This window comes from Salvelinus fontinalis, chromosome 1 (genome assembly GCF_029448725.1).
Source record: "Salvelinus fontinalis isolate EN_2023a chromosome 1, ASM2944872v1, whole genome shotgun sequence".
Lineage (NCBI taxonomy): Eukaryota > Metazoa > Chordata > Actinopteri > Salmoniformes > Salmonidae > Salvelinus > Salvelinus fontinalis.
In genome coordinates this window covers 75,490,292-75,516,587 of record NC_074665.1, presented here as the reverse complement: position 1 = coordinate 75,516,587, position 26,296 = coordinate 75,490,292, and the positions used below count along the sequence as shown (strand labels likewise).

At 41.5% G+C, this 26,296-nt stretch overlaps 1 protein-coding gene and 1 pseudogene across 2 annotated transcripts; both read left to right on the top strand.

The window, feature by feature from the left end:
* Window positions 1–503: 503 nt before the first annotated feature.
* LOC129862003 (aquaporin-8-like) lies at window positions 504–13,685 on the top strand. 2 transcript variants are annotated; one of them, XM_055933273.1, is made up of 6 exons: window positions 504–887; window positions 1,468–1,594; window positions 6,606–6,677; window positions 12,438–12,652; window positions 12,943–13,077; window positions 13,300–13,685. In XM_055933273.1, exons 1-6 carry the CDS (start codon window positions 610–612, stop codon window positions 13,340–13,342), a joined length of 870 nt encoding a protein of 289 aa, XP_055789248.1. In that variant the 5' UTR covers window positions 504–609; the 3' UTR covers window positions 13,343–13,685. The 2 variants fall into 2 exon arrangements, with proteins under 2 accessions (XP_055789248.1, XP_055789258.1); XM_055933283.1 differs by lacking the exon at window positions 6,606–6,677 and having other exon boundaries at window positions 508–887.
* Window positions 13,686–13,785: 100 nt separating this feature from the next.
* On the top strand, window positions 13,786–25,922 carry LOC129859706 (aquaporin-8-like; annotated as a pseudogene).
* The last annotated feature ends 374 nt before the right edge of the window (window positions 25,923–26,296 follow it).

The following is a 26,296-nucleotide window of genomic DNA, read 5'->3' as shown; positions in this document are numbered from 1 at the left end:
CTCATTTTGTTAGTATTCTGGTAATAGACGCCCGATGGGCTTTTTGCGTTTTTAGCGTCCCCCTTGTGTACTAAGATGATAATACTATTAATCCCGGTATGAGTAAATACGGTATGACGATTTAAAAATATGGATACCATCCAACCCTACTTACCAGTTGGTACGTGCTATACAATGTGTAAAATAAAGATTTATATCCAACTTTTCCTGAGTTCACACCATATCTCCCTAAAGGTGCCCTGCCATCTGGGATCACAAGGTAATCTGGTGTGGCAACTACTATGGAGTATAGGGACAAGGGAGCTCCAAAAAATGTATTTCACACATTGTATAGCACGTACGACTGGTAAGGCATTCCATCATCAGTCTGTCATGCACTACAATAGCCACTTCCGCTACAGCTAAATACTATGAACATATGGGGATGTGTGCCAAAACATGCTATCATAGCAAAGAGAGGTGGCGTTGTGGTGATACTCCCACGCATATCCTGAGACCACCGTAATGTGACGGTCCTGTCTGCACTCTTATCAGTGCATGTGTCACACTCTGGCTGAACAGTTGACAGAGCAGGTGTAAGTGACACAGAGAGCAACAGTAGTCAGCAATATGTCTGTGATAGAGTCAAAGACGGAGCTCTTCACCGTGGCTGGGACTGACACTGGGGACTCAGGGGCAGGTTCAGGGGTAGTCAACTCCAGGAAAATAGTCACCACCTTTGAGAGATATATCCAGCCGTGCTTAGCTGAGGTGTTAGGATGCACTCTCTTCATCTTCGTGGGATGCGGGTCTGTTATTGAGAATGCCGGCGTTCCGGGGAGCATCCAGCCTGCTCTGGCTCATGGGCTGGCGCTGGCGATTGTTATCGCTGTACTGGGAGAGATCAGGTAAGGACATGCTGGCACCTGGTAACATCTCACTCTGAGGTCAGAAAGTTTTACTATGTTTTTGTTAATTATTTAAATATAATTTTGTTCTCATGACTTGAGATTTACTATGACTAGAGTCTGACCAATATATCGGTATTATCGGCTGATATTGGCCCTTTTACTGCTTTATCAATATCAGTATCAGCAATAACTCAACCAACAACCGATATTCAATAAATAGGATGAAAAGGGAATCTCATGCTGATCTGAACATGTGCCATTCTTATGATGTGTCATTATTGTTACAATGTATGAAATCAACATTTGAAGCATATTTATTGGACAATTACTCTTTTGGATGCCAATTTATGCTAATTCAGTGTGGAAAATTAAACTTTTTAATTTCCTTGCTGTAAAACAGTATGTCGGCATTAGTAAGTTTTGTCCCCCCCACAAAATCGGAATCAGTATCGGACCCCAAAAATCATAGCGGTAGGGCTCTAGTTATAACAAGTATATTAATCTCTTATCAGTGTGACTTTCCTAATGCATGAGTTTCAGTAGCAAGTACTAAACATGTTATTCTGTCTGAATCCAGTGGTGGCCACTTCAACCCAGCTGTGTCTGTGAGTGTGTGCGTCAGTGGAGGACTGGACGTCATCCTACTGGGGCCGTATATACTCTCACAGATAGTGGGGGGGGTGACTGGGGCTGGCTTGGCAAAGGTAAGGGGGCTTTCACATCAAGTTTGTTTAGAGCAGGGGATTTTTTTTACTCAGGAGTGATTACCCCTTAAAAAAAAAAAAATGTGGACAGGTGTAAATATGAATGCACTCAGTGCACACCAAACAACATGGTTCGCTCAAAAGTACAGTCTGTCTGATTCCATTTGTATGCTTCACTGCAGGTGAGAATGCAGTATGGACCAAACAGAGGAAAATAACCAGAGGCCCGCAGTGTTGTTTGTTTGACGCAATGTCAAAACTTGATAGCTCTGAAACATTTTGTGAGTAGCAGTGCATTTATGAGCACATCCAGTGGAGCTGCAGGGAAGACTGGGACTGGTTGTCACATTTCTTAATGTGTATATTTCTCAACAACGGTAGATCTATATCATAAGAGACTCTTTTAAAACTTCTTAGTGATCCCTTCGCGCGCCAATTAACGGGATTGATTTGACAACACCCAGTGAAATAGCAGCGAGCCAAATTCAAAAACAGAAATACTCATAATAATATTTCATGAATCATACAAGTGTTATACATCGGTTTAAAGATGAACTTCTTGTTAATCCAGCCACAGTGTCAGATTTCAGAAAGGCTTTACAGCGAAAGCAAACCATGCTTTTATCTGAGGACTGCACCCCATCAAACAAACACATGAAAATCACATTTCAACCCGCCAGTGTCACGCCCTGACCATAGTTTGCTTGGTATGTTTCTATATTTTGTTTGGTCAGGGTGTGATCTGAGTGGGCATTCTATGTTGTATGTCTAGTTTGTCTATTTCTATGTGTTTGGCCTGATATGGTTCTCAATCAGAGGCAGGTTTTTGTCATTGTTTCTGATTGGGAGCCAAATTTAGGTAGCCTGTTTTGTCATTATGGGTTGTGGGTGATTGTCTATGTGTAGTGTTTTGTGTCAGCACTATTATTTGATAGCTTCACGTTCGTTGTTTGTCATTTTTGTATAGATCGTTCAGTGTTCTCTTTTGAAATAAATATCAAGATGAACACTTACCACGCTGCATATTGGTCCTCCGATCCTTCCAACTACTCCTCCTCAGAAGAGGAGGAAGATGAACGTGACAGCCAGGCGCGACACAAAAGTCAGAAATAACGATATAATTCATGCCTTACCTTTGAAGATCTTCTTCTGTTGGCACTCCAATATGTCCATTAAACATCACAAATGGTTCTTTTGTTCGATAAATTCTGTCCTTCTATCTCCAAAAGGTCAATTTATTTGGCGCGTTTGATCCAGAAAAACACCGGTTCCAACTCGCGCAACATGACTACAAAGTATCTAATATAGTTACCTGTAAACTTGATCCAAACATTTCAAACAACTTTCCTAATCCAACTTTAGGTATTTTTAAACGTAAATAATCGATACAATTTTACGACGGGATAAACTGTGTTCAATACCAGACGAAAACAAAGTGGAGCGAGCTTTCAGGTCGTGCGCCCCAACCACAACAGTACAGTCGTGGCCAAAAGTTTTGAGAATGACACAAATATTAATTTCCACAAAGTTTGCTGCTTCAGTGTCTTTAGATATTTTTGTCAGATGTTACTATGGAATACTGAAGTATAATTACAAGCATTTCATAAACGTCAAAGGATTTTATTGACAATTACATGAAGTTGAGACAGAGTCAATATTTGCAGTGTTGACCCTTCTTTTTCAAGACCTCTGCAATCCGCCCTGGCATGCTGTCAATTAACTTCTGGGCCACATCCTGACTGATGGCAGCCCATTCTTGCATAATCAATGCTTGGAGTTTGTCAGAATTTGTGGGTTTTTGTTTGTCCACCCGCCTCTTGAGGATTGACCACAAGTTCTCAATGGGATTAAGGTCTGGGGAGATTCCTGGCCATGGACCCAAAATATCGATGTTTTGTTCCCCGAGCCACTTAGTTATCACTTTTGCCTTATGGCAAGGTGCTCAATCATGCTGGAAAAGGCATTGTTCGTCACCAAACTGTTCCTGGATGGTTGGGAGAAGTTGTTATTGGAGGATGTGTTGGTACCATTCTTTATTCATGGTTGTGTACTCAGAAAAAATTGTGAGTGAGCCCACTCCCTTGGCTGAGAAGCAACCCCACACATGAATGGTCTCAGGATGATTACTGTTGGCATGACACAGGACTGATGGCAGCGCTCACCTTGTCTTCTCGGGACAATCTTTTTTCCGGACGCCCCAAACAATCGGAAAGGGGTTTCATCAGAGAAAATGACTTTACCCCAGTCCTCAGCAGTCCAATCCCTGAACCTTTTGCAGATTATCAGTCTGTCCCTGATGTCTTTCCTGGAGAGAAGTGGCTTCTTTGCTGCCCTTCTTGACACCAGGCCATCCTCCAAAAGTCTTCGTATCACTGTGCTTGCAGATGCACTCACACCTGCCTGCTGCCATTCCTGAGCAAGCTCTGTACTGGTGGTGACCCAATCCCGCAGCTGAATCAACTTTAGGAGATGGTCCTGGCGCTTGCTGGACTTTCTTGGGCACCCTGAAGCATTCTGCAGAAATGCAGTGGAATTTTTTTTTGTGGATTCAGTTCATGTGCATGGCAAAGAGGGACTTTGCAATTATTTGCAATTCATCTGATCACTCTTCATAACATTCTGGAGTATATGCAAATTACCATCATCCAATCTGAGGCAGCAGACTTTGTGAAAATTAATATTTGTGTCATTCTCAAAACTTTTGGCCACGACTTTACATTAGACTCAACCCTTGTTCTGAACAGCCCTACTTCTTCATTTCTCAAAGGAAATACATCAACCAATTTCTAAAGACTGTTGACATCTAGTGGAAGCGATAGGAACTGCAAGAAAGTGCCTTAGAAATCTAGATCCACATAGAAAACTCATTGAAAAGAGAGTGACCTCAAAGAAAAATATTCCTGGAAGGTTGGTCCTCGGGGTTTTGCCTGCCAAATAAGTTATGTTATACTCACATATATAATTCTAACAGTTTTAGAAACTTTAGAGTGTTTTCTATCCAAATCCACCAATTATATGCATATCCTAGCTTCTGGGCCTGAGTAGCAGGCAGTTTACTTTGGGCACACTTTTCATCCGGACGTAAAAATAGGGCCACCTAGCCTTATTAAACAAGAAAGCAGGGTCTTGGGTAGCTGACTAAACTCCACTCCATGGTGAAGGAAGTTTATGATGAACTCCACCAATGGAATGGAGCAGAGACCAGGCTTTGTGGAATTCAGCTCCTACTACATCGTTTCGCCCTAGGTCAATACTTTTTTTTAAAATTACTTATGAAATGTTTACCTTGTACCTCTGTTTGTCCTCTGTAGTTGTGTTTCTTTGTTTGCTGAAATTAATACTTTTTCTAAAAACAATAATCAAATACAACCACCGACTGTTTGCTCATTGCTGTTGCTCTACAATGGCAACTCAGCGTAAATGAGCATGTGCCAATTGAATGTCAACAAGTCGGTGGTATTTCCTTAACATTTTTGGAAAAAGTATAGATTTCAGCTAACTAAGAAAGGTGGAGTCCATCAGAAACTTCCTTCACCATGGAGTGGAGATTGGTCAGCTAGGTCTTGGGGTTAAAATGTGCACCCTTTTGGAGTTATTATCCATTAAACACACTGTCTGTTGGAAATGAAGACATTTAGCCTACAGTCTTAGAAATAGTCATATTGATTTTGATAGAACAATATTCATAACACAATTCAACAGCTTAAACCTTGTAGGTAGAATTTGTTATATAATCCTTCCCAATTTAGCATAAAGGCTACTTTCACTTTGGACAGGGGGGTCATGTCCCCCCTACATTCTGAAATTGCACTTTTGTGCCCCCCTCCAGTTGTCATTGCAATGTGATACCAAATAAGGCAATTCTTTAGGACCTATGCGGACACCTCAGAGCGGTCAGGTAGGCTGTTTGGAGTTCAGTCAGTTGGATTTAGGACCATGCAGACACCATAAAGCGGGCAGACAGGATCTGTGAAAGGCAAAGCCTCTGGAAGGCTGGCTAGACCAGCACAGGAGAGTTGAACAGAGGCAGCTGCTGTCAGTGTGTTGCGCTTTTTCTCCAAGTTGTGCAAGCAAGCAGAGCAGAAACTGTCTACTCTTTAGTTGACTGATGTAACTGCTGTTTAACCTAATAGAAAAAAAAGTTAACTAGTGGTTATTCCCAGTGCTGAGCTATTAACTAGTGTAACTGACATGTAACGTTAGATAATGTTTCATCCCCTCTCGACTGAGGTGAATTAATTAGCTAGCTAGTAGCTAACTAACCACAACCAGGTCAGCTCTAGACTCTAGTTATCTTGCAGATAGCGATATGAGATGGTTACTATTATTATCTAACAGATGTTGTTTGTATGGAAATGTTTTGTAGCCTTTGTTTTGTCCTGTTTCAACAGAAGTATATTAACTTGGCTAGCTTTCACCAGTTGATGTATCGTTAGAGAGAGAGCTGGCCAAATATTGGCTAACATTAGCTATTATTTTTGCCTCAATCACACTAGACCTGAATCAAATGATGAAACCAGCAGCTAAACGATTGAAGACCGATATTCTGATGTTTTTTCAGTGCAATGTGAGTTTTTATTAGTCAGTATAGCAATGTAACGTTATTGAGCTGTCAGTTTCCCTAGCTAATCCCCTACTTTTCACATAAACACAGTAATAAACCGCTCTACATGCTTCACTGTCATGGTGAACAGTCAGTACACAACACTATTCTCATCATGTCTTGGCAGGATTAGATGGTGACAGATGTCCGAGCAGGTGTCAGACAGCCAAGTAAGACCAGTCTACAGAGCTCAGATGAATTTTGCAGTATATTCAGTGAATGATCAAAGTTCCATCTTGAATTGATGGGTATACCTACAGTAGCTACAGGACAGCAGTTTAAGCTTAAAGCTACAGTCTGGGATCTGGGAATAATAGTAATTTCAATTATTGAACCATTGATTCTATTCTTGGATAATATAACGTATACATTTACACTAAGGTAATTCTTTGTCATGACTCATCTTAGGAGTATCAAGTGGTGAAGGGGGTCTCAGCAGGGTCAGGCAGCCAGGGAAGACCAGTCTGTGACGGAGCTGAGGTGAATTTTTGCAGATGCAACACTTTATTCTCTTTGTGCAGAAATTGTGGACAAGCCAGATGCTTCAAAGATTGAAACTATTTTAAGGCAGTCTGACAAACGTCCAAAAGTTGATTTCCAAACTGTTTGACACAAAACATGTAAAACAAAAATGTGAGAAAGACCTGATATAAGTAATTGATGATGAATGGATACAGATATGTTTGAATGCCATGTCATGTTCATATAATCTCAGACATTAATTACTGCGGTTTAAGACCATCTATAGAACATACTATATGCCAGTGAAACTGAATATCATGGACTCAGAAATGTAATTTCTCTACTGGAGGGGTAAAACACAAAAGGGGACATATTTGTATATGTTATGGTCTTGTGAAGGCTGGCTGAATTCTGGCAAAGAATATGTTATTTTATGTCAGCATGTCTACAGATTCTCCCTTCTCCCTGTTTTTGTTTGCTTGGAAATGTTGATACATGAGACTGTTATCAGAAGAAACAGTGTAATCAAGCATTTATAGCAGCTAAGAAATGCATTGCCATTATTTGGAAGGTTGGTTATCCTCCCACAATGTCACAATGGATGGCAGAAATGTCAAGTTATGTATCACTAGATTTGATGTATTACTAGATTAATGGTATACTGGGCAACTTTCATAAGGTCTGGTGGCCTTATATGGAATACAGTACGACAAAAGGAATCTGTTTTGATAACATGCCCACGTCAGAGGAGATATCTATTAAAGCAATCCCTAGCTGCTGGGCTGCTCAGTCCTGGCACTTGCGGTCTGCCGTCCTGTGGGTTGTCACTCTGGCCTTGGCCTAACACACCCGAAAACCAATAATGAATGTTTCACTAAGATCCTAAAGCTGAGTGGGGTGTGTTGGGTTGGGGCGCTGCAGGGCGGTGGACCCTTAGGGACAGGACGGAGCTATCCAGCTATACTGTGTCCAAGTAAAAAAAGCTCTACAGTACTATGAGGCCTATGACATGAATTATACTGAACAAAAATAGAAACTCAACAATTTCAAAGATTTTGCTGAGTTACAGTTCATGAAGGGAAATACGTTAATTGAAATAAATACATTAGGCCGTAATCTATGGATTTCACATGACTGGGCAGGGGCGCAGCCATAGGTGGGCCTGGGAGGGCATAGGCCCACTCACTGGGGACGCAAGCACAGCCAATCAGAATGAGGTTTTCCCTACAGTAGGGCTTTATTACAGACATACATACACCTCATCAGAGGATGTCTTAGTATGGACAATCAATCACTCAAACATGTTTAATAATGATCTCTCACCTAGCTTGATGACTGTGGGCATTGTTGCTTACTTTTTGTTCTAAATAGACACAACATTTTGGATTGCGTAGAAATGCAGGAAATGAGCTTTAGATGGCCAAAAAAAGTCCTACACAGAACCCCCACGAGGTTATGCCCCCCTTAACCATAGTTGTGCCCCTACCTATGATCCTAATTTCCATGTCTTGTCCAAGAAACAATTTAGAAATCAGTTTGAAATAGACTACAGCTCTCCCTTTCCTCTTTTCAACAATATCAATTCATTGTTCACAGATAGCCTACTCCTAAAATTGAAACAATGAAAATACCAGACTTGTTTTATCTTCACCTCATATACCTTGTAAAACCATGAAACATGACGTGTTTATAACCTAAACATCAGTGTTCAAAAATTAAACATTAGGCATTTAGATTTGCCAAGAAGTGTTCTCATCTTAAACACAGATGTTTATAATGCAAGAATAAACATGATAATCAGCATTTCCCAGTCAGTTTCAAACCAGGAGAATGGCTACAGTGCCTTCAGAAAGTATTCATACGCCTTTGACTGATTCCACATTTGGTTGTGTTACAGCCTGAATTCAAAATCAATTAAATATATATGTTTTCTCACCCATCTCACACAATATCCTATTATGACAAAGTGAAAACATGTTTTAGACATTTTGGCAATTTTATTGAAAATGAAATTCAGAAATAACCATTTACATAAGTATTCACACCCCTTTGCTATGACACACCAAATTAAGCTCAGGTGCTTTCAATTTCCTTTGATCATCCTTGAGACGTCACTACAACTTGGAGTCCAACTGTGGCTAACCTAAATGACAGAGTGAAAAGAAGGAAGCCTATACAGAATAAAAATATTCCCTTAAACGTGCACAAGGCATCATGAAATCAGCAGATTATGAAGGTTTTTTGTAGTCCAATGTTCAACCCAGTGTCCAAAAACTGGGTCTCCATTGAAGGTTGTGGGTCTTCCAGCAGGACAAGGCCCCAAACACATATCATAAGTATTATTATAATATTTTATTTAACTAGGCAAATCAGTTAAGAACAAATTCTTATTTACAATGGCGGCCTACACCAGAAATACCCAGACGACGCTGGGCCAATTGTGCGCCGCCCTATGGGACTCCCAATTACAGCCAGTGATACAGCCTGGATTCAAACCAGGGTGTCTGTAGTGACACCTCTAGCACTGAGATGCAGTGCCTTAGACTGCTGCACCACGCGGGAGCCCCAAGGAATGGTTCAAGAAGAAATGCTGGATTCTTCTGGAGTGTCCAGTGAAGATTCCAGATCTGAATCACATCCAAAACTTATGTTGAGATCTGAAAACAGACATTGGTGGAGGGCACCCATTAAACATTGAAGAATTAGAGCGTTTTGCTGCTGAAGAGTGGGACAAATTGCCAGTAGAATGGTGCAGTAAGTTCATTGATGGCTACACAAAGTGTTTGTCCGTAGTTATCTTGGCCAACGGCTGTGCAACCAGGTACATTTGTCTTTATTTTGTCAATTAAAATTGTAAACTTTTTTTTAAAAGTTCTGCATTGTTGAAAATCCAATAACAAGGTGTTTTATTTTACCTTTATTTAACCAGGTAGGCAAGTTGAGAACAGGTTCTCATTTACAATTGCGACCTGGCCAAGATAAAGTGAGGCAGTTCGACACATACAACAACACTGAGTTACACATGGAGTAAAACAAACATACAGTCAATAATACAGTAGAAAAACAAGTCTATATACAATGTGAGCAAATGAGGTGAGATAAGGGAGGTAAAGGCAAAAGAAAAAAGGCCATGGTGGCGAAGTAAATACAATATAGCAAGTAAAACACTGGAATGGTAGATTTGCAGTGGAAGAATGTGCAAAATAGAAATAGAAATAATGGTGCAAAGGAGCAAAATAAATAAATAAATACAGTAGGGGGGAGGTAGTTGTTTGGGCTAAATTATAGATGGGCTATGTACAGGTGCAGTAACCTGTGAGCTGCTCTGACAGCTGGTGCCTAAAGCTAGTGAGGGAGATAAGTGTTTCCAGTTTCAGAGATTTTTTTAGTTCATTCCAATCATTGGCAGCAGAGAACTGAAAGGAGAGGCGGCCAAAGGAAGAATTGGTTTTGAGGGTGACCAGAGAGATATTCCTGCTGGAATGCGTGCTACAGGTGGGTGCTGCCATGGTGACCAGGGAGCTGAGATAAGGGGGGACTTTACCTACAGGAAAGTGTTTAGTTATGTGTTCATATCCTCGTGGTTTTACAATGTCAAAACACACAACCCCTGCTGATCAATGTTTAGAGATGTTGCTAGAAATTGGCAAGATGGATGACCTCTTGCAAAGAAGTTGCACATATTAACCTTAAAATTACTAGGCTACACAGCACACTCCAGATTGGGAGAAATAGGCTAAGTACTGTGACAACCAACCCATGATGAAAGAACCAGCTCCAGTCTCCTAACTTCAACCAAACAGTGAAGAGAGAACCAGCCCCAGTCTCCCCACTTCAAACAACCCATGATGAGAGAACCAGCCCCAGTCTCCCTACTTCAAACAACCCATGATGAGAGAAGCAGACCCAGTCTCCCTACTTCAAACAACCCATGATGAGAGAACCAGCCCCAGTCTCCACAATTCAACCAACTCATGATGAGAGAACCAGCCCCAGTCTCCCCTATTCAACCAACCCATGATGAGAGAAGCAGCCCCAGTCTCCCCACTTCAAACAACCCATGATGAGAGAAGCAGCCCCACTCTCCCTACTTCAAACAACCCATGATGAGAGAACCAGCCCCAGTCTCCACAATTCAACCAACTCATGATGAGAGAACCAGGCCCAGTCTCCACAATTCAACCAACTCATGATGAGAGAACCAGGCCCAATCTCCCCTATTCAACCAACCCATGATAAGAGAACCAGCCCCATTCTCCCTACTTCAACCAACCCATGATGAGAGAACCAGCCCCATTCTCCCTACTTCAACCAACCCATGATGAGAGAAGCAGACCCAGTCTCCCTACTTCAAACAACCCATGATGAGAGAACCAGCCCCAGTCTCCACAATTCAACCAACCCATGATAAGAGAACCAGCCCCATTCTCCCTACTTCAACCAACCCATGATGAGAGAACCAGCCCCAGTCTCCCCATTTCAACCAACCCATGATGAGAGAACCAGCCCCAGTCTCCACAATTCAACCAACTCATGATGAGAGAACCAGGCCCAGTCTCCACAATTCAACCAACTCATGATGAGAGAACCAGCCCCAGTCTCCCCATTTCAACCAACCCATGATGAGAGAACCAGGCCCAATCTCCTCTATTCAACCAACCCATGATGAGAGAACCAGCCCCATTCTCCCTACTTCAACCAACCCATGATGAGAGAAGCAGCCCCAGTCTCCCTACTTCAAACAACCCATGATGAGAGAACCAGCCCCAGTCTCCCCATTTCAACCAACCCATGATGAGAGAACCAGGCCCGTCTCCCGTATTCAACCAATCCATGATGAGAGAACCAGCCCCAGTCTCCCCACTTCAACCAACCCATGATGAGAGAACCAGCCCCAGTCTCCCCTTTTAACAGCACCTTGCAGTTATTACAGAGCGGCTATTGTGCTATTTCCTACCGCATGTTGCAAAGCAAGTGCAATATGACGATAGGTACACACAAGTGATGCTTCATATTATCATAGATGTATTTAACGTGAGAATGTTTGTTCATTAAACAAATCACTTGCATCACACATAGTTTTGCGTAGTCTACGCATTTGAGTTAATTTGACGTTTGGCAATATGAAACCAACCGGACCAAGTTACCATAACGCAATGTAACAAACAATCTAACTGATTCGAATGATAGCAAACAAACTTGTGTGAGAGCCAGTCTCCATATGCCGTTTTCTTAATATCAAAATGTCAATAGCTTGGATATTAAAATAGGTCTAAAAAACATTCACAAGCATTTGGATCCCCCCAAAAAACATTAATAAATGGCAATATAATCCCAATGTAATCCCAACATAATCCCAATAAACCCCCAATAAAACCCCAATAAAACCGCAATATAATCTCAATAAAACTCCAGTTGAATCCCAATAGAATACCAATAGAATCCCAATTAAACACCAATAAAACCCCAATATAATCCCAATAAAACCCTAATTTAATTCCAATAAAACCCCCAAATAATCTCAATTAAACCCCAGTCTAATCCCAATAGAATCCCAATCTAATCCCAATAGAATCCCAATCTAATCCCAATAAAACCCACATTTAATTCCAATAAAACCCCAATATAATCTCAATTAAACCCCAGTCTAATCCCAATAGAATCCCAATCTGTTCCCAATCTAATCTCAATAAAACCACAATCTAATCCTAATAAAAAAAACAATAAAAACCCAATCTAATACCAATCTAATCGTACAGATGTTGTGATATTCCACAGGCAGTTTACTCCATCATCAACTATGACAGTGCAGCAGGGGGAGCGTTCAACGTGGTTAAAACCAGCGGCAACATCGGCAGTGCCGCTGTAGCAGAGATGGTCATGACCCTCTTCCTGTCCCTTGTGGTCTGTATGGGGGCCGTCAACGGCAGGACCCGTACCCCACTGGCCCCACTTTGCATTGGGCTCACTGTGACTGCTAACATACTGGCTGGGTAAGGGCTGAGCAAATCTATGGAGACCTGTCATGGTAGATGGTGTATTGAAATGACAAGGGTTCATGGCAGAACAAGTTCAATACTATTCCTGCTTTGCCATTATTGACAATAACAAGAAATGACACAGCAGGAATAAAGAGAACATTGCCATTGACATCACTGCCTGCCTGATGACATCACTGCCTGTCTGATAACGATTAATTCTACTAACTACGTATATTGATCTGATGTAATGCATTGTTCGATCAATATAGAAACCAGATGTGTTTGTCCCATTGGTCTTTTAGCGGGTCAGTATCTGGAGGGTGTATGAACCCAGCGCGGGCGTTTGGCCCTGCAGTGATGGCTAACTACTGGGAGTACCACTGGATCTACTGGGTGGGACCGGTTGCAGGGGCCCTTATCACTGGCAGCTTGGTCAGGTAGGATACAGCACACCCAGCCTTCATTACTCACCTATTTATAGATAGTATTACCCTTCTACCATAGATTGTGACTTTAGAGGCAATAAAATGGCACTGCATTTCCATACTGTTTCAGCCTGTCATACATCATACTCTATACAGTCAGTAGGAGAGTATTTCTTCATCGCATTGTAATTCATATATTGTTTACTATCATTGAATTCTTATTTTTGTACACAGGTTGTTGTTTGGAGACCAGAAGACACGGCTTGTTCTGAAGTAAAAGTGTTATCTTGGAGACATGGGGCATTGTCTTCCAAAATATTGTACTTCCCTTTATAGCTTGCAGAACTTTTGTATTTCACATCTTGTCGTACACGTCATATTGTTTTGAACTGTACTGTATAACAAAAACAATCTGCATAAGTACAGTACATTCAAACCTATGGTCACGTCTGGCCATTCAATCCGTCAATCATTGTTTATGTTTGGTTCAAAGTTCTTTAATGGAAAACATGAATCGTTTTTACTATTTTATTACACTATAGGTGGTGTAATAACTTTTTGAACTCAACAGACGCATTGAACTCACTGACTGATAAAATAAATTCAAAATCATACTTCAACTGGCATGCATATATGATTTTCTATTAAAATATATATATATATTTCACCTTTAACCAGGTGAGCTAGTTGAGAACAAGTTCTCATTTACAACTGCGACCTGGCCAAGATAAAGCAAAGCAGTGTGACACAAACAACAACACAGAGTTACACATGAAATAAACAAGCGTACAGTCAATAACACAATAGGGGAAAAAAGTATATATACAGTGTGTGCAAATGGCGTGAGGAGGTAAGGCAATAAATAGGCCACAGTAGCAAAGTTATTACAATTTAGCAGATTAACACTGGAGTGATAGATGTGCAGATGATGATGTGCAAGTTGTGATACTGGTGTGCAAAAGAGCAGAAATTGACAAGATTTATTGACAATATCTAAAAATGTTTTTAATGTTTTCACATTTGCCATGCATCTCTGACATTAACATTGTCTCAAACATAAAATACACTATATACACAGGACCAGTCAAAAGTTTGGACACATCTATTCATTCAAGGGTTTTTCTTTATTTTGACTATTTTATACATTGTAGAAGAATGGTGAAGACATACACTATAAAATAACACATGTTGAATCATGTACTAACCAAAAAAGTGTTAAACAAATCAAAATATATTTTATATTTGAGATTCTTCAAAGTAGCCACCCTTTGCCTTGATGACAGCTTTGCACACTCTTGGCATTCTCTCAACCAGCTTCATGAGGTAGTCACCTGAAATGCTTTCCCAACCGTCTTGAAGGAGTTCCTACATATGCTGAGCACTTGTTGGTTGCTTTTCCTTCACTCTGCTGTCCAACTAATCCAATACCATCTCAATTGGGTTGAGGTCGGGGGATTGTGGAGGCCAGGTCATCTGATGCAGCACTCTGTTACTCTTCTTTCTGGTCAAATAGCCCTTACACAGCATGGAGGTGTGTTTTGAGTCATTGTCCTGTTAATAAACAAATTATGGTCCCCACTAAGCGCAAACCAGATGGGATGGCGTATCACTGCAGAATGCTGTGATTGTCATGCTGGTTAAGTGTGTCTTGAATTCTAAATAAATCACTGACAGTGTCACCAGCAAAGCCACCCCCACCCCCACACCATCACACCTCCTCCTCCATGCTTCACGGTGGGAACCACACATGTAGAGATCATCCGTCCACCTACTCTGCGTCTCACAAAGACACTGCAGTTGGAACCAAAAATCTCAAATTTGGAATAATCAGAGTAAAGAACAGATTTACACCGGTCTAATGTCCATTGCTCGTGTTTTTTGGCCCAAGCAAGTATCTTCTTCTTATTGGTGTCCAATAGTAGTGGTTTCTTTGCAGCAATTCAACCATGAAGACCTGATTCAAGCAGTCTCCTCTGAACAGTTGATGTTGAGATGTGTTTGTTACTTGAACTCTGTGAACCATTTATTTAGGATGCAATCTGAGGTGCAGTTAATTGCCCATTTCTGATGCTGGTAACTAATGAACTTATCCTCTGCAGCAGAGGTAACTCTGGGTCTTCCTTTCCTGTGGCAGTCCTCATTAGAGCCAGTTTCATCATAGTGCTTGATGGATCTTGACATTTTCCGGATGACTGACCTTCGTGTCTTAAAGTAATGATGGACTGTTGTTTCTCTTTGCTTATTTGAGCTGTTCTTGACATAATATGGACTTGGTCTTTTACCAAATAGGGCTATCTTCTGTATACCAACCCTACCTTATCACAACTCAACTGATTGACTCAAACGCATTAAGAAGGAAAGAAATTCCATAAATTCACTTTTAACAAGGCACACCTGTTAATTGAAATGAAACTGGTTGAGAGAATGCCAAGAGTGTGCAAAGCTATCATCAAGGCAAAGGGTGGCTACTTTGAAGAATGTCAAATATAACATTTGTTTAACACTTTTTTGGTTACTACATGAATCCATGTGTGTTATTTCATAGTGTTGATGTCTTCACTATTATTATACAATGTAGAAAATAGTTTTTTTTTTTACTTTTAAAAAGTTGAATGAGTAGGTGTGTCTAAATTGACTGGTACTGTATATGTGGACACCCTTTTAAATTAGTGGATTCAGCTATGTCAGTCACACCCGTTGCTGACAGGTGTATAAAATCGAGCACACCGTCATATTCTCCCTAGGAGAGGTGGGTGTGGAGTCAGGCGCAGGAGAGTAAGAATTGCAAGAAGGGCTTTTTATTACAAGTCCATCAACAGAACAGGCACAGGACCACAACAGCAGCCACTAAAAAACAGGAACGCAGTCCAGTCGAACACGGAGGAACACGCTCCTCTGACTAAACTAACGTGTGGAAAACAGTCCCGTGAAAACACCTGTTCAACAGAACAAACAAAACGCAACCCAAACCAATGACAGATACAAAAACAATCCCTCACAAAACCTAGAGGGTAGGGCGAAATGAAATACCCCACTGATTAACCTAAACTAGACACAGGTAAACAACACGACAGACAAAACCAAACGAAACAGACAAGGGATCGGTGGCAGCTAGTAGACCGGCGACGACGACCGCCGAGCGCCGCCCGAACATGGAGAGGAGCCACCTTTGGTGGAAGTCGTGACACACACAGCCATGCAATCTCCATAGACTAAACATTGGCAGTAGAATGGCCTTACTGAAGAGGTCAGTGACTTTCAACGTGGCAATGTCATTGGATGCCACCTTTCCAACAAGTCAGTTTGTCAAATTTCTGCCATGCTAGAGCTGCCCTGCTCAACTGTAAGTGCTGTTATTGTGAAGTGGAAACGTCTAGGAGCAGCATTGGCTCAGCCGTGAAGTGGTAGGCCACACAAGCTCACAGAACTGGACCACTGAGTGCTGAAGTGCGTAGCGTGTAAAAATAGTCTGTTGTTGGTTGCAGCATTTACTACCAAGTTCCAAACTGCATCTGAAGAAGCATTGCGCATGCCTCAAGAACTGTTTGTCGGGAGCTTCATTAAAATGTGTTTCCATGGTCGAGCAGCCGTACACAAGCCTAAGATCACCATGTGTAATGCCAAGCGTTGGCTGGAGTGGTGTAAAGCTCGCCACCATTGGACCATTCTCTGGAGTGATGAATCACGCTTCACCATCTGGGTTTGGCGGATGCCAGTAGAACGCTACCTGAGCGAATGAATAGTGCCAACGGAAAAGTTTGGTGGAGGAATAATGGTCTAAGGGGGATTTTCATGGTTTGGGCTAGGCCCCTTAGTTCCAGTGAAGGGAAATGATAACGCTATAGCATACAATGACATTCTAGACAATTCTGTGCTTCCAGCTTTGTGGCAACAGTTTGGGGAAGGCACTTTCCTGTTTCAGCATGGCAATGCCAACGTACACAAAGCGAGGTCCTTACAGAAATGGTTTGTCGAGAATGGTGTGGAAGAACTTCACAGAGCCCTGACGTCAACCCCATCGAATACCTTTGGGATGAATTGGAACGCCGACTGCGAGCCAGGCCTAATCACCCAACATCTGTGCCCAACCTCCCGAATGCTTTTGTGGCTTAATGGAAGCAAGTCCCCGCAGCAAATATTTCAACATCTAGTGGAAAGCCTAGCAGCAAATGGGGGACCAACTCCACATTAATGCCCATGATTTTGTAATGAGATATAGTGCATGTCAAAATAGAAAACATTGTGAGTAGACAACCTTGCCAATGTCCTCCCATTTAACTGTGAGATAGTGCTAAAATGACCTTGATCAATACACTTCTAAACTCTGTTCGCCTTAGCTTTGCCAATTTAGCAATTGAAGTTGACTTCAGGCTAAGAGGTCCTTTGTTGAACTAGTATGAACAGCCTCTGTCAGAAAGACATCAAAGTGCTGACTAGAATATGGCAAAAATATCCAAGGTTTATTGTCAGTGGGGCAATAAGACAAAATCACCAGTGATTATAAATTTCAAGACACTATCATAAGTTGTTCACTTGTATCCCAGACACTCAGTCAGACTCTTGAGGTCCAGTCAGACCAGACAGACGCGATGGGAGTAGAGAAAATGGAGCTGGATGAGGGAGACTCGACTGATGAGTAGCACCAAGTCTCCCAAGGCTCGGCCTCCCAACATGTTTGAGCGCATTATCCAGCCTTGCCTGTCAGAGGTGGTGGGCACCATGTTCTTCGTCTTCTTCGTGTGTGTGTCAGTAATCGAGAACGTTGAGTCTGCAGGCATGGTACAGCCGGCGCTGGTCCATGGCCTGGCAGTTGCCGTCATGGTGGCATGCATGGATCAGATCAGGTAGGACTCATCTGTACTGACCTGGTTGATCTTTCCTGTGTGATCTTAACTCACCTGGCTTTTTCTTGCAACTTGAAGCTTTTGTTGCAGATATGTGTGCAGTATGTGTGCAGTTAACCATTTTTGGTTCACTCAAAATATAAATTGGAATATATTTTGGAATTTAAATTTTCAGATAAAATGTATGTATGAATAATTGTTTGTTATAGACAGAAATAATTCAATATAATTTAATTTGAATAACTAAATCAGTGCTCAGGCTTTTATTTTTGTTGGGTTCTGAGAGTATGAAATATACTTATTCATGTCACTGATGGATGTCACGTTCTGACCTTAGTTCCTTTGTTTTGTCTTTTGTTTTAGTATGGTCAGGGCGTGAGCTGGGTGGGTTGTCTATGTTAGTTTTTCTATGATTTTCTATTTCTGTGTTTGGCCTGATATGGTTCTCAATCAGAGGCAGCTGTCAATCGTTGTCCCTGATTGGGAACCATATTTAGGTAGCCTGTTTTCTGTTGGGTTTTGTGGGTGGTTATTTTCAGTCTTTGTGTGTCTGCACCAGACAGAACTGTTTCGGTTTTTCTTTGTTGTTTTGTCATTCAGTGTTCAGTTATTTGATTATCATTAAATATCATGAACACTTACCACGCTGCACCTTGGTCCTCACCTTCTTCCACCGACGACAGTCGTTACAATGGAGTGCTGAGGTTTAGAGGGTCTACACTAGAAGTTAAGGGTTATAGGAGGAAGGTATATAGTGTGTACCTTGGAAGCTTGGAATGTGTTGACTTTTTGTCTGAATGCAGCTGTATTGATCCTTTGGGCAGAACAAACTTGGTTATGTCATGATCGTCATAATAAGCGGACCAAGGCGCAGCGGGATATGAGTACATCTTCTTTTAATAGAGATGACGAAACACGAAAACGAACACTTTTACAAAACAAAACAAACGACCGTGAAGCTACAAATGTTAGTGCATACACAAGCTACAAACGTTAAACATAGATAATTACCCACAAACACCTAAAGCCTATGGCTGCCTTAAATATGGCTCCCAATCAGAGACAACAATAAACAGCTGTCTCTGATTGAGAACCAAATCAGGCAACCATAGACTTTCCTAAACACCTACACTGAACACAACCCCATACATACTACAAAACCCCCTAAACAATACACACACCCTAAACTAGACAAAACACACAAACCTCCCCCATGTCACACCCTGACCTAACTAAACTAATAAAGAAAATCAATATAACAAAGGCCAGGGTGTGACAGGTTAAGCTTTTATAAGGTCTGTTTAGTTTTTTACTCTGAGAATTAGAACCTAACATTTCCATGAAATGGATCCCATTTCAACCCTCCCTTCACCATCCAACTGTGTGGCGGCATGCAACTGTTCATGGTCATCCCATTCCTTATCAGCCAGTTAATAGGAGGGGTGCGGGGAGCTGCCATGTCAAAGGTCAGTTGAGTTATTAATGTTCACCTGCGGTAACCTCTAATGAGCAGTTACAGTGGTACAAATGGAGAACAAATTATAATTCTATAGCGGAAAGGACATTCTCTACCACCAGCCGGCTCTCTTTGAGCCTGGATACAAGGTTAAGGAAAGGCATGCTTATAAAGTTAAGAAAATCAATCAATTCATTATATGTGTAGGCCTAGCAATTTTTATGAATAGATTTGTCACTAATGTGAAGTGGTGTCCTGCTGTGCTTAGCACCTGCAACATGTAGGTCAGCAGTTGACATTGTATACTGTCCTTCAGATGATATCAAAGGAGAACTACACCAACGCCACTGGAGCAGCGTTTACCATCCTCCAATCAGAGGACCAGCTGGCGGGGGCAAATCTTTGGAGAGATTGCCATTACGTGCCTGGTTTCCATGGTAGTGTTGCTAGAGGCAGTTAACTCAAAGAGCAAAAGTCCCATGGTGCCTTTCCTGGTAGGCTGTACTGTCATCATCAACATTCTAGCAGGGTGGGCTGAGAGAATATTTTAATTTTACAATATTTAAGAATATAACATTACATTTTACATCTGCCCTATTAAATCTAGGGCTGGTATCACAGACAAGGCTTAAGCCTAGTCCCAGACTAAAATGCTTGTTTGAGCTGTCTTAACTCAAAGCGACTTGCACAGTCTTATCGTAAAGTAGTTGTAGATTTAGCCTGTTCTGGCTTAAACAAAGCCGATTGCAAGAGGGAGGATTAGAGCTACTCCAGGACTAAATTGAAGAGGAAATGAATCCTTCAAAGAGGCAGGTTTAACTTCTGCTTAGATTTGTTTGTGAGGGAGCATAGGAGTAATCCATTAAATGACTTTGATGGAATAGCTTTTCGAGACCGCTTTCGTATGTACAAAGAAAATGCATTGGAGATAATACAGTTGAAGTCCTAAGTTTACATACACTTAGGTGGGAGTCATTAAAACTCGTTTTTCAACCACTCCACAAATTTCTTGTTAACAAACTATAGTTTTGGCAAGTCGGTTAGGACATCTACTTTGTGCATGACACAAGTAATTTTTCCAACAATTGTTTACAGACAGATTATTTCACTTATAATTCACTGTATCACAATTCAAGTGGGTCAGAAGTTTATACTAAATTGACTGTGCCTTTAAACAGCTTGGAAAATTCCAGAAAATGATGTGATGGCTTTATAAGCTTCTGATAGGCTAATTGACATCATTTTTTATTTTATTTTTTATTTCACCTTTATTTAACCAGGTAGGCAAATTGAGAACACGTTCTCATTTACAATTGCGACCTGGCCAAGATAAAGCAAAGCAGTTCGACACATACAACAACACATAGTTACACATGGAGTAAAACAAACATACAGTCAATAATACAGTGAAAAATAAGTCTATATACAATATGAGCAAGTGAGGTGTTTGAGTCAATTGGAGGTGTACCTATGGATGTATTTCAAGGCCTACCTTCTAACTCAGTGCCTCTTTGCTTGACATCATGGGGAAATCAAAATAAATCAGCCAAGACCTCAGAAAAAAAACTGTAGACCTCCACAAGTCCGGTTCATCCTTGGGAGCAATTTCCAAATGCCAAATGAAGGTACCACGTTCATCTGTACAAACAATAGTACGCAAGTATAAACACCATGGGACCACGCAGCCGTCATACCGCTCAGGAAGGAGACGGGTTCTGTCTCCTAGAGATGAACATACTTTGGTGCAAAAAGTGCAAATCAATCCCAGAACAACAGCAAAGGACCTTGTGAAGATGCTGGAGGAAACAGGTACAAAAGTATCTGTATCCACAGTAAAACGAGTCCTATATCGACATAACCTGAAAGGCCGCTCAGCAAGGAAGAAACCACTGCTCCAAAACCGCCATAAAAAAGCCAGTCTACAGTTTGCAACTGCACATGGGAACAAAGATCATACTTTTTTGAGAAATGTCCTCTTGTCTGATGAAACAAAAATAGAACTGTTTGGCCATAATGACCATCGTTATGTTTGGAGGAAAAAGGGGGAGGCTTGCAAGCCGAAGAACACCATCGCAACCTTGAAGCACGGGGGTGGCAGCATCATGTTGTGGGGGTGCTTTGCTGCAGGAGGGACTTGGTGCACTTCACAAAATAGATAGCATCATGAGGTAGCAAATTGATGTGGATATATTGAAGCAACGTCTCAAGTCATCAGTCAGAATGTTAAAGCTTGGTCGTAAATGGATCTTCCAAATGGACAATGACCCAAAGCATACTTCCAAAGTTGTGGCAAAATTGCTTAAGGATAACAAAGTCAAGGTATTGGAGTGGCCATCACAAATCCCTGACCTTAATCCTATAGAGAATGTGTGGGCAGAACTGAAAAAGCATGTGTGAGCAAGGAGGCCTACAAACCTGACTCAGTTACACCAGCTCTGTCAGGAGGAATGGGCCAAAATTCACCCAACTTATTGTGGGAAGCTTGTGGAACGCTACCCGAAACGTTTGACTCAAGTTGAACAGTTTAAAGGCAATGCTACCAAATACTAATTGAGTGTATGTGTCACGTTCCTGACCTGTTTTCTGTTTGGTATGTGTTTAATTGGTCAGGGCGTGAGTTTGGGTGGGTAGTCTATGTTATGTGTTTTCTATGTTGGGTTAATGGGTTGCCTGGTATGGCTCTCAATTAGAGGCAGGTGTTTGGCGTTTCCTCTGATTGAGAGTCATATTAAGGTAGGTGTTTTCACACTGTTTGTTTGTGGGTGGTTGTTTCCTGTGTCAGTGTTTGTTGCACCATACAGGACTGTATCGTGAGTTCGTTTTGTTTGTAGTCAGTACTTGTTCGTTCGTTCTTTGTTACGTGTAAGTTCGTAGTCCAGGTCTGTTGCCTTCGTTTCTTGTTTTGTAGTTTGTTCTAGTGTTTTGTCAGTGTTTCGTCTGTTTAATAAATTCAGTAGGTCTTCATCACCCGCTGCGTCTTGGTCCGTTCAATCACCACAAGACGAACGTTACAGTATGAAAAGTTCTGGCCCACTGAGAATGTGATGAAAGAAATAAAAGCTGAAAGAAATATTTTTCTCACTATTATTCTGACATTTCACATTCTTAAAATTAAGTGGTGATCCTAACTGACCTAAGAAAGGGAATTTGTACATGGATTAAATGTCAGGAATTGTGAAAACGGAGTTTAAATGTATTTGGCTAAGGTGTATGTAAGCTTCCGACTTCAACTGTATCTTTGCTTGACCCTAGACCTTCCTCTCTGTCTCAAAGAGGAAGGTCTTCACCCAAGTTCTGATCGCTTTGAGGTTTTTGGCATCTGGAATCTGGTTATTTGTGTGGTGCCAGTGAAGCAACTGTTTGTAGAATGGTAAAGACTCCTGAACTGAGGAGTCTTTACATCAAGTTTCCTGATGCTGCTGGCCAAGCCAACTATAAAGTGCAATTCTATGAATATGTTCACTTCCCAGGAGTGATTGGCTGTATAGATGGATGTCATGTTCCCATCAAGTGTCCATCAACTCCTGATGCGGAAGAGTACAGGAACCGTAAGAACTGGTTTTCCATCAATGTTCAGGGTGAATGCACTCCTAATTTAGAGTTTCAAACATTGTTGCCCAGTTTCAGAGAGGACAACGTAGTGGACCACTCCTTGGTGACAGTGGATATGGTCAGAGTAACTTTTATTCACTCCACAAATAAATCACACAAAGGCTGAGCAGCAAAGATACAACAGAGCTCATATCTGCACGAGAGCGATGGTCAAGCATATGTTTGGAGTATGGAAAAATCGATTCCAGTGTTTACGCAATACACTTTGTTTCAAGCCAAGAAGATGCTGCAAGGTGATCATTGCTACAGCTGTGCGGCACAACTACCTGAAGTCCTCCAATGGAAGATCAGGATCAAGCAGATGTGCCCATAGCTGAGGCAGGCAATGACCAACGAGGACTTGCACACAGAGTTGCTTTCACATTGCAGCATGTCAACTAGATTTTTTATTTTTTATTTTTTTATTTTACCGTTATTTTACCAGGTAAGTTGACTGAGAACACGTTCTCATTAGCAGCAACGATCTGGGGAGTAGTTACAGGGGAGAGGAGGGGGATGAATGAGCCAATTGTAAACTGGGGATTATTAGGTGACCATGATGGTTTGAGGGCCAGATTGGGAATTTAGCCAGGACACCGGGGTTAACACCCCTACGATAAGTGCCATGGGATCTTTAATGACCTCAGAGAGTCAGGACACCCGTTTAACGTCCCATCCGAAAGACGGCACCCTACACAGGGCAGTGTCCCCAATCACTGCCCTGGGGCATTGGGATATTTTTTAGACCAGAGGAAGGAGTGCCTCCTACTGGCCCTCCAACACCACTTCCAGCAGCATCTGGTCTCCCATCCAGGGACTGACCAGGACCAACCCTGCTTAGCTTCAGAAGCAAGCCAGCAGTGGTATGCAGGGTGGTATGCTGATGCATTTAAATATGGAATGTATTCATTATGGCTTATTTTTGCTTTGATAATGTTTGTTCTGTACCAAATTAAAACAGTGTGCAGGCTGGTTTAAAATGTAGTTTGTGGTGATTAAAATACTCTCGCTCATGAATATTCAAATGACAAAACTTTTTTTTTTTTTTTACATATCATATTGTTCACCATGGCTGGTACCACAATTGTCTCATTACTGTATCTTTTTTGGATCGTACCTCTCTCTTCCAACTTCATATCCAATTCAACCTGTAGATTCCTAATTTTCCTTTCATGTTCTTCCTTCAGATATGTCATTTTATGCTCATGAAATTCTCTGGCTAACTTTTCATGTATGGTCATCTTTTTTGTTCTCTGCTGAAAGGTGGGTGCAGCATCTTCTCTCAGGGATGCTATAGCAGATGGAGGGTACACACTCACTGTGCACTGGCTCTTCCAACCTGTTCACATTGCTTTCCTCTGGAGAAAGAACACTGTTAGAAGCACAAATAAACCCATATGGTCCTTAGAATGAACGAAGAATAAAGATTGACACAGACAGTGAAATATATTTACCAAAGGAAGTAACCAATTTACTTTCTTTGGTATATGTACCATTTGTGCTCAGTTCTTCATCTGAACTGTCCAAATGGTCATCGTCTGGTATACCATGGAGGTTGCTGGTGCTCTATTATTCCAGACAGAAAGTCACTCAATTCATCAGTCTTGTCTTTTTTTGGTGGTCCACCACCAGTAGTAAATCACTCTCTTCTGATTTCTGCATTCTCTCTTTTTAAAGCCAGTTTAATGTCATTCCACAGAGTATTTAAAGGCAGATATCATTCAATATAAGTGATGTCACAAAAATATGAATATGAGAAATGTGAAATACTGATAATAATGAAGATATCTCACCTGAAGTTGTTGTACTCTTCTGATGGTTACATTTTCATTTGCATTGAATTCACTGCAAATTGCAGCCCAACCACTCCTTTTCCTCTGCTCAGTAGCAGCAGTATGGTTTTTACCTTCAGTAACTGGATGGATTGACAAAATTAGTTTTAGTATCGTTTTTTCATACTCACTAAAGTTTTTTTAACTAATTATTTTTGCCTCTGCCATTGTGTTGTCTCAAGATTCACACCAGTAATGGTGTTTTCTATTCCATTCCGGGTTTTTATGAGCACCATTAGACCAACAGTATGTGCTCATACTTAACCTAATCATGCTTAACCTAGGTGTTCTCATTTAGGCTTACTTACCTTATTACTCCATGACTCCATAGTCTCCAACTAACTAAGCCAAATTTAAGCCACGTTCATGAAAGATACTTAAATGTCCTAGTTTAACTAGTACACATTAAGGCCTACTCTTGGCTTAATCTAAGCCCTGTCTCTGAAACTGGCCCTAGCTAGACTATTACAATAACCACATGCTCAGAAATTACCAATAGTCCGTTTCATTACCATTGTCAAGTTTGTATCATGTGCCTGATAATGTCCCCTTTACCAAACAGCATCTCTGTGTAGACTGTTATCCTAGATATTAGTGTGTGCAGCAGTTAACCAGTCTGTGTGCTGGTGCAGAAGGGATGTGTCTGGGACCTGTCTGAAGCCAGCCAGGGCTCTGGGGCCAGCAGTGATGGCCAACTACTGGACCTACCATTGGGTTTGCTGGGCTGGTCCTATTGCAGGAGGTCTACTGAAGTGTTTTTTTTCTTTAATCAAATTCCATTTTGAAGGTAACAAGTTCAAATGTATTACAAACATCTATAGATCCCTCTACAGTGTAGTTGATATACTGTATACTGAAGACCGAATTTAGCAAGTTGACAGTGTTAAGGTAAATGAGGAGACGTAAAAGGTTTAATACAGAGCTTTCTGGATACAGGTGGTCATGTAAAAATGCAGCAGCCAATAGCACCAAAGGCTAAAAGGCCAAGGCCAAGGCCAGTAGCCTGGTGGCTAAAGAGCATTGCTAAAAGGCAAATGTCCAAAAAGGGCAATTATGCTGTGCCCTAGACACCATATGCAAATTGATTGCCCCCCATCTATCTTCAGAACTCATTCAGAACTCATGCTTAGGTGACCTAAACTGGGACACGCTTAACACCCTGAACATCCTACAATCTAAGCTTGATGCTCTCAATCTCACACAAATGATCAATGAACCCACCAGGTACAACCCCAAATCCGTTAACACGGGCACCCTCATAGATATCATCCTAACCAACCTGCCCTCCAAATACACCTCTGCTGTCTTCAACCAGGATCTCAGCGATCACTGCCTCATTGCCTGCGTCCATAATGGGTCTGCGGTCAAACAACCACCCCTCATCACTGTCAAACGCTCCCTAAAACACTTCAGCGAGCAGGCCTTTCTAATCGACCTGGCCCGGGAATCCTGGAATGATAATGACTTCATTTTGTCAGTAGAGGATGCCTGGTTATTCTTTAAAATTG

Coding starts and splice junctions, on each gene's coding strand:
- LOC129862003 (XM_055933273.1), top strand. CDS start 610: ATGTCTGTGATAGAGTCAAAGACGGAGCTCTTCACCGTGGCTGGGACT. Junction 888..1,467: donor GCTGTACTGGGAGAGATCAG/GTAAGGACATGC, acceptor GTCTGAATCCAG/TGGTGGCCACTTCAACCCAG. Junction 13,078..13,299: donor ATCACTGGCAGCTTGGTCAG/GTAGGATACAGC, acceptor TTTTGTACACAG/GTTGTTGTTTGGAGACCAGA.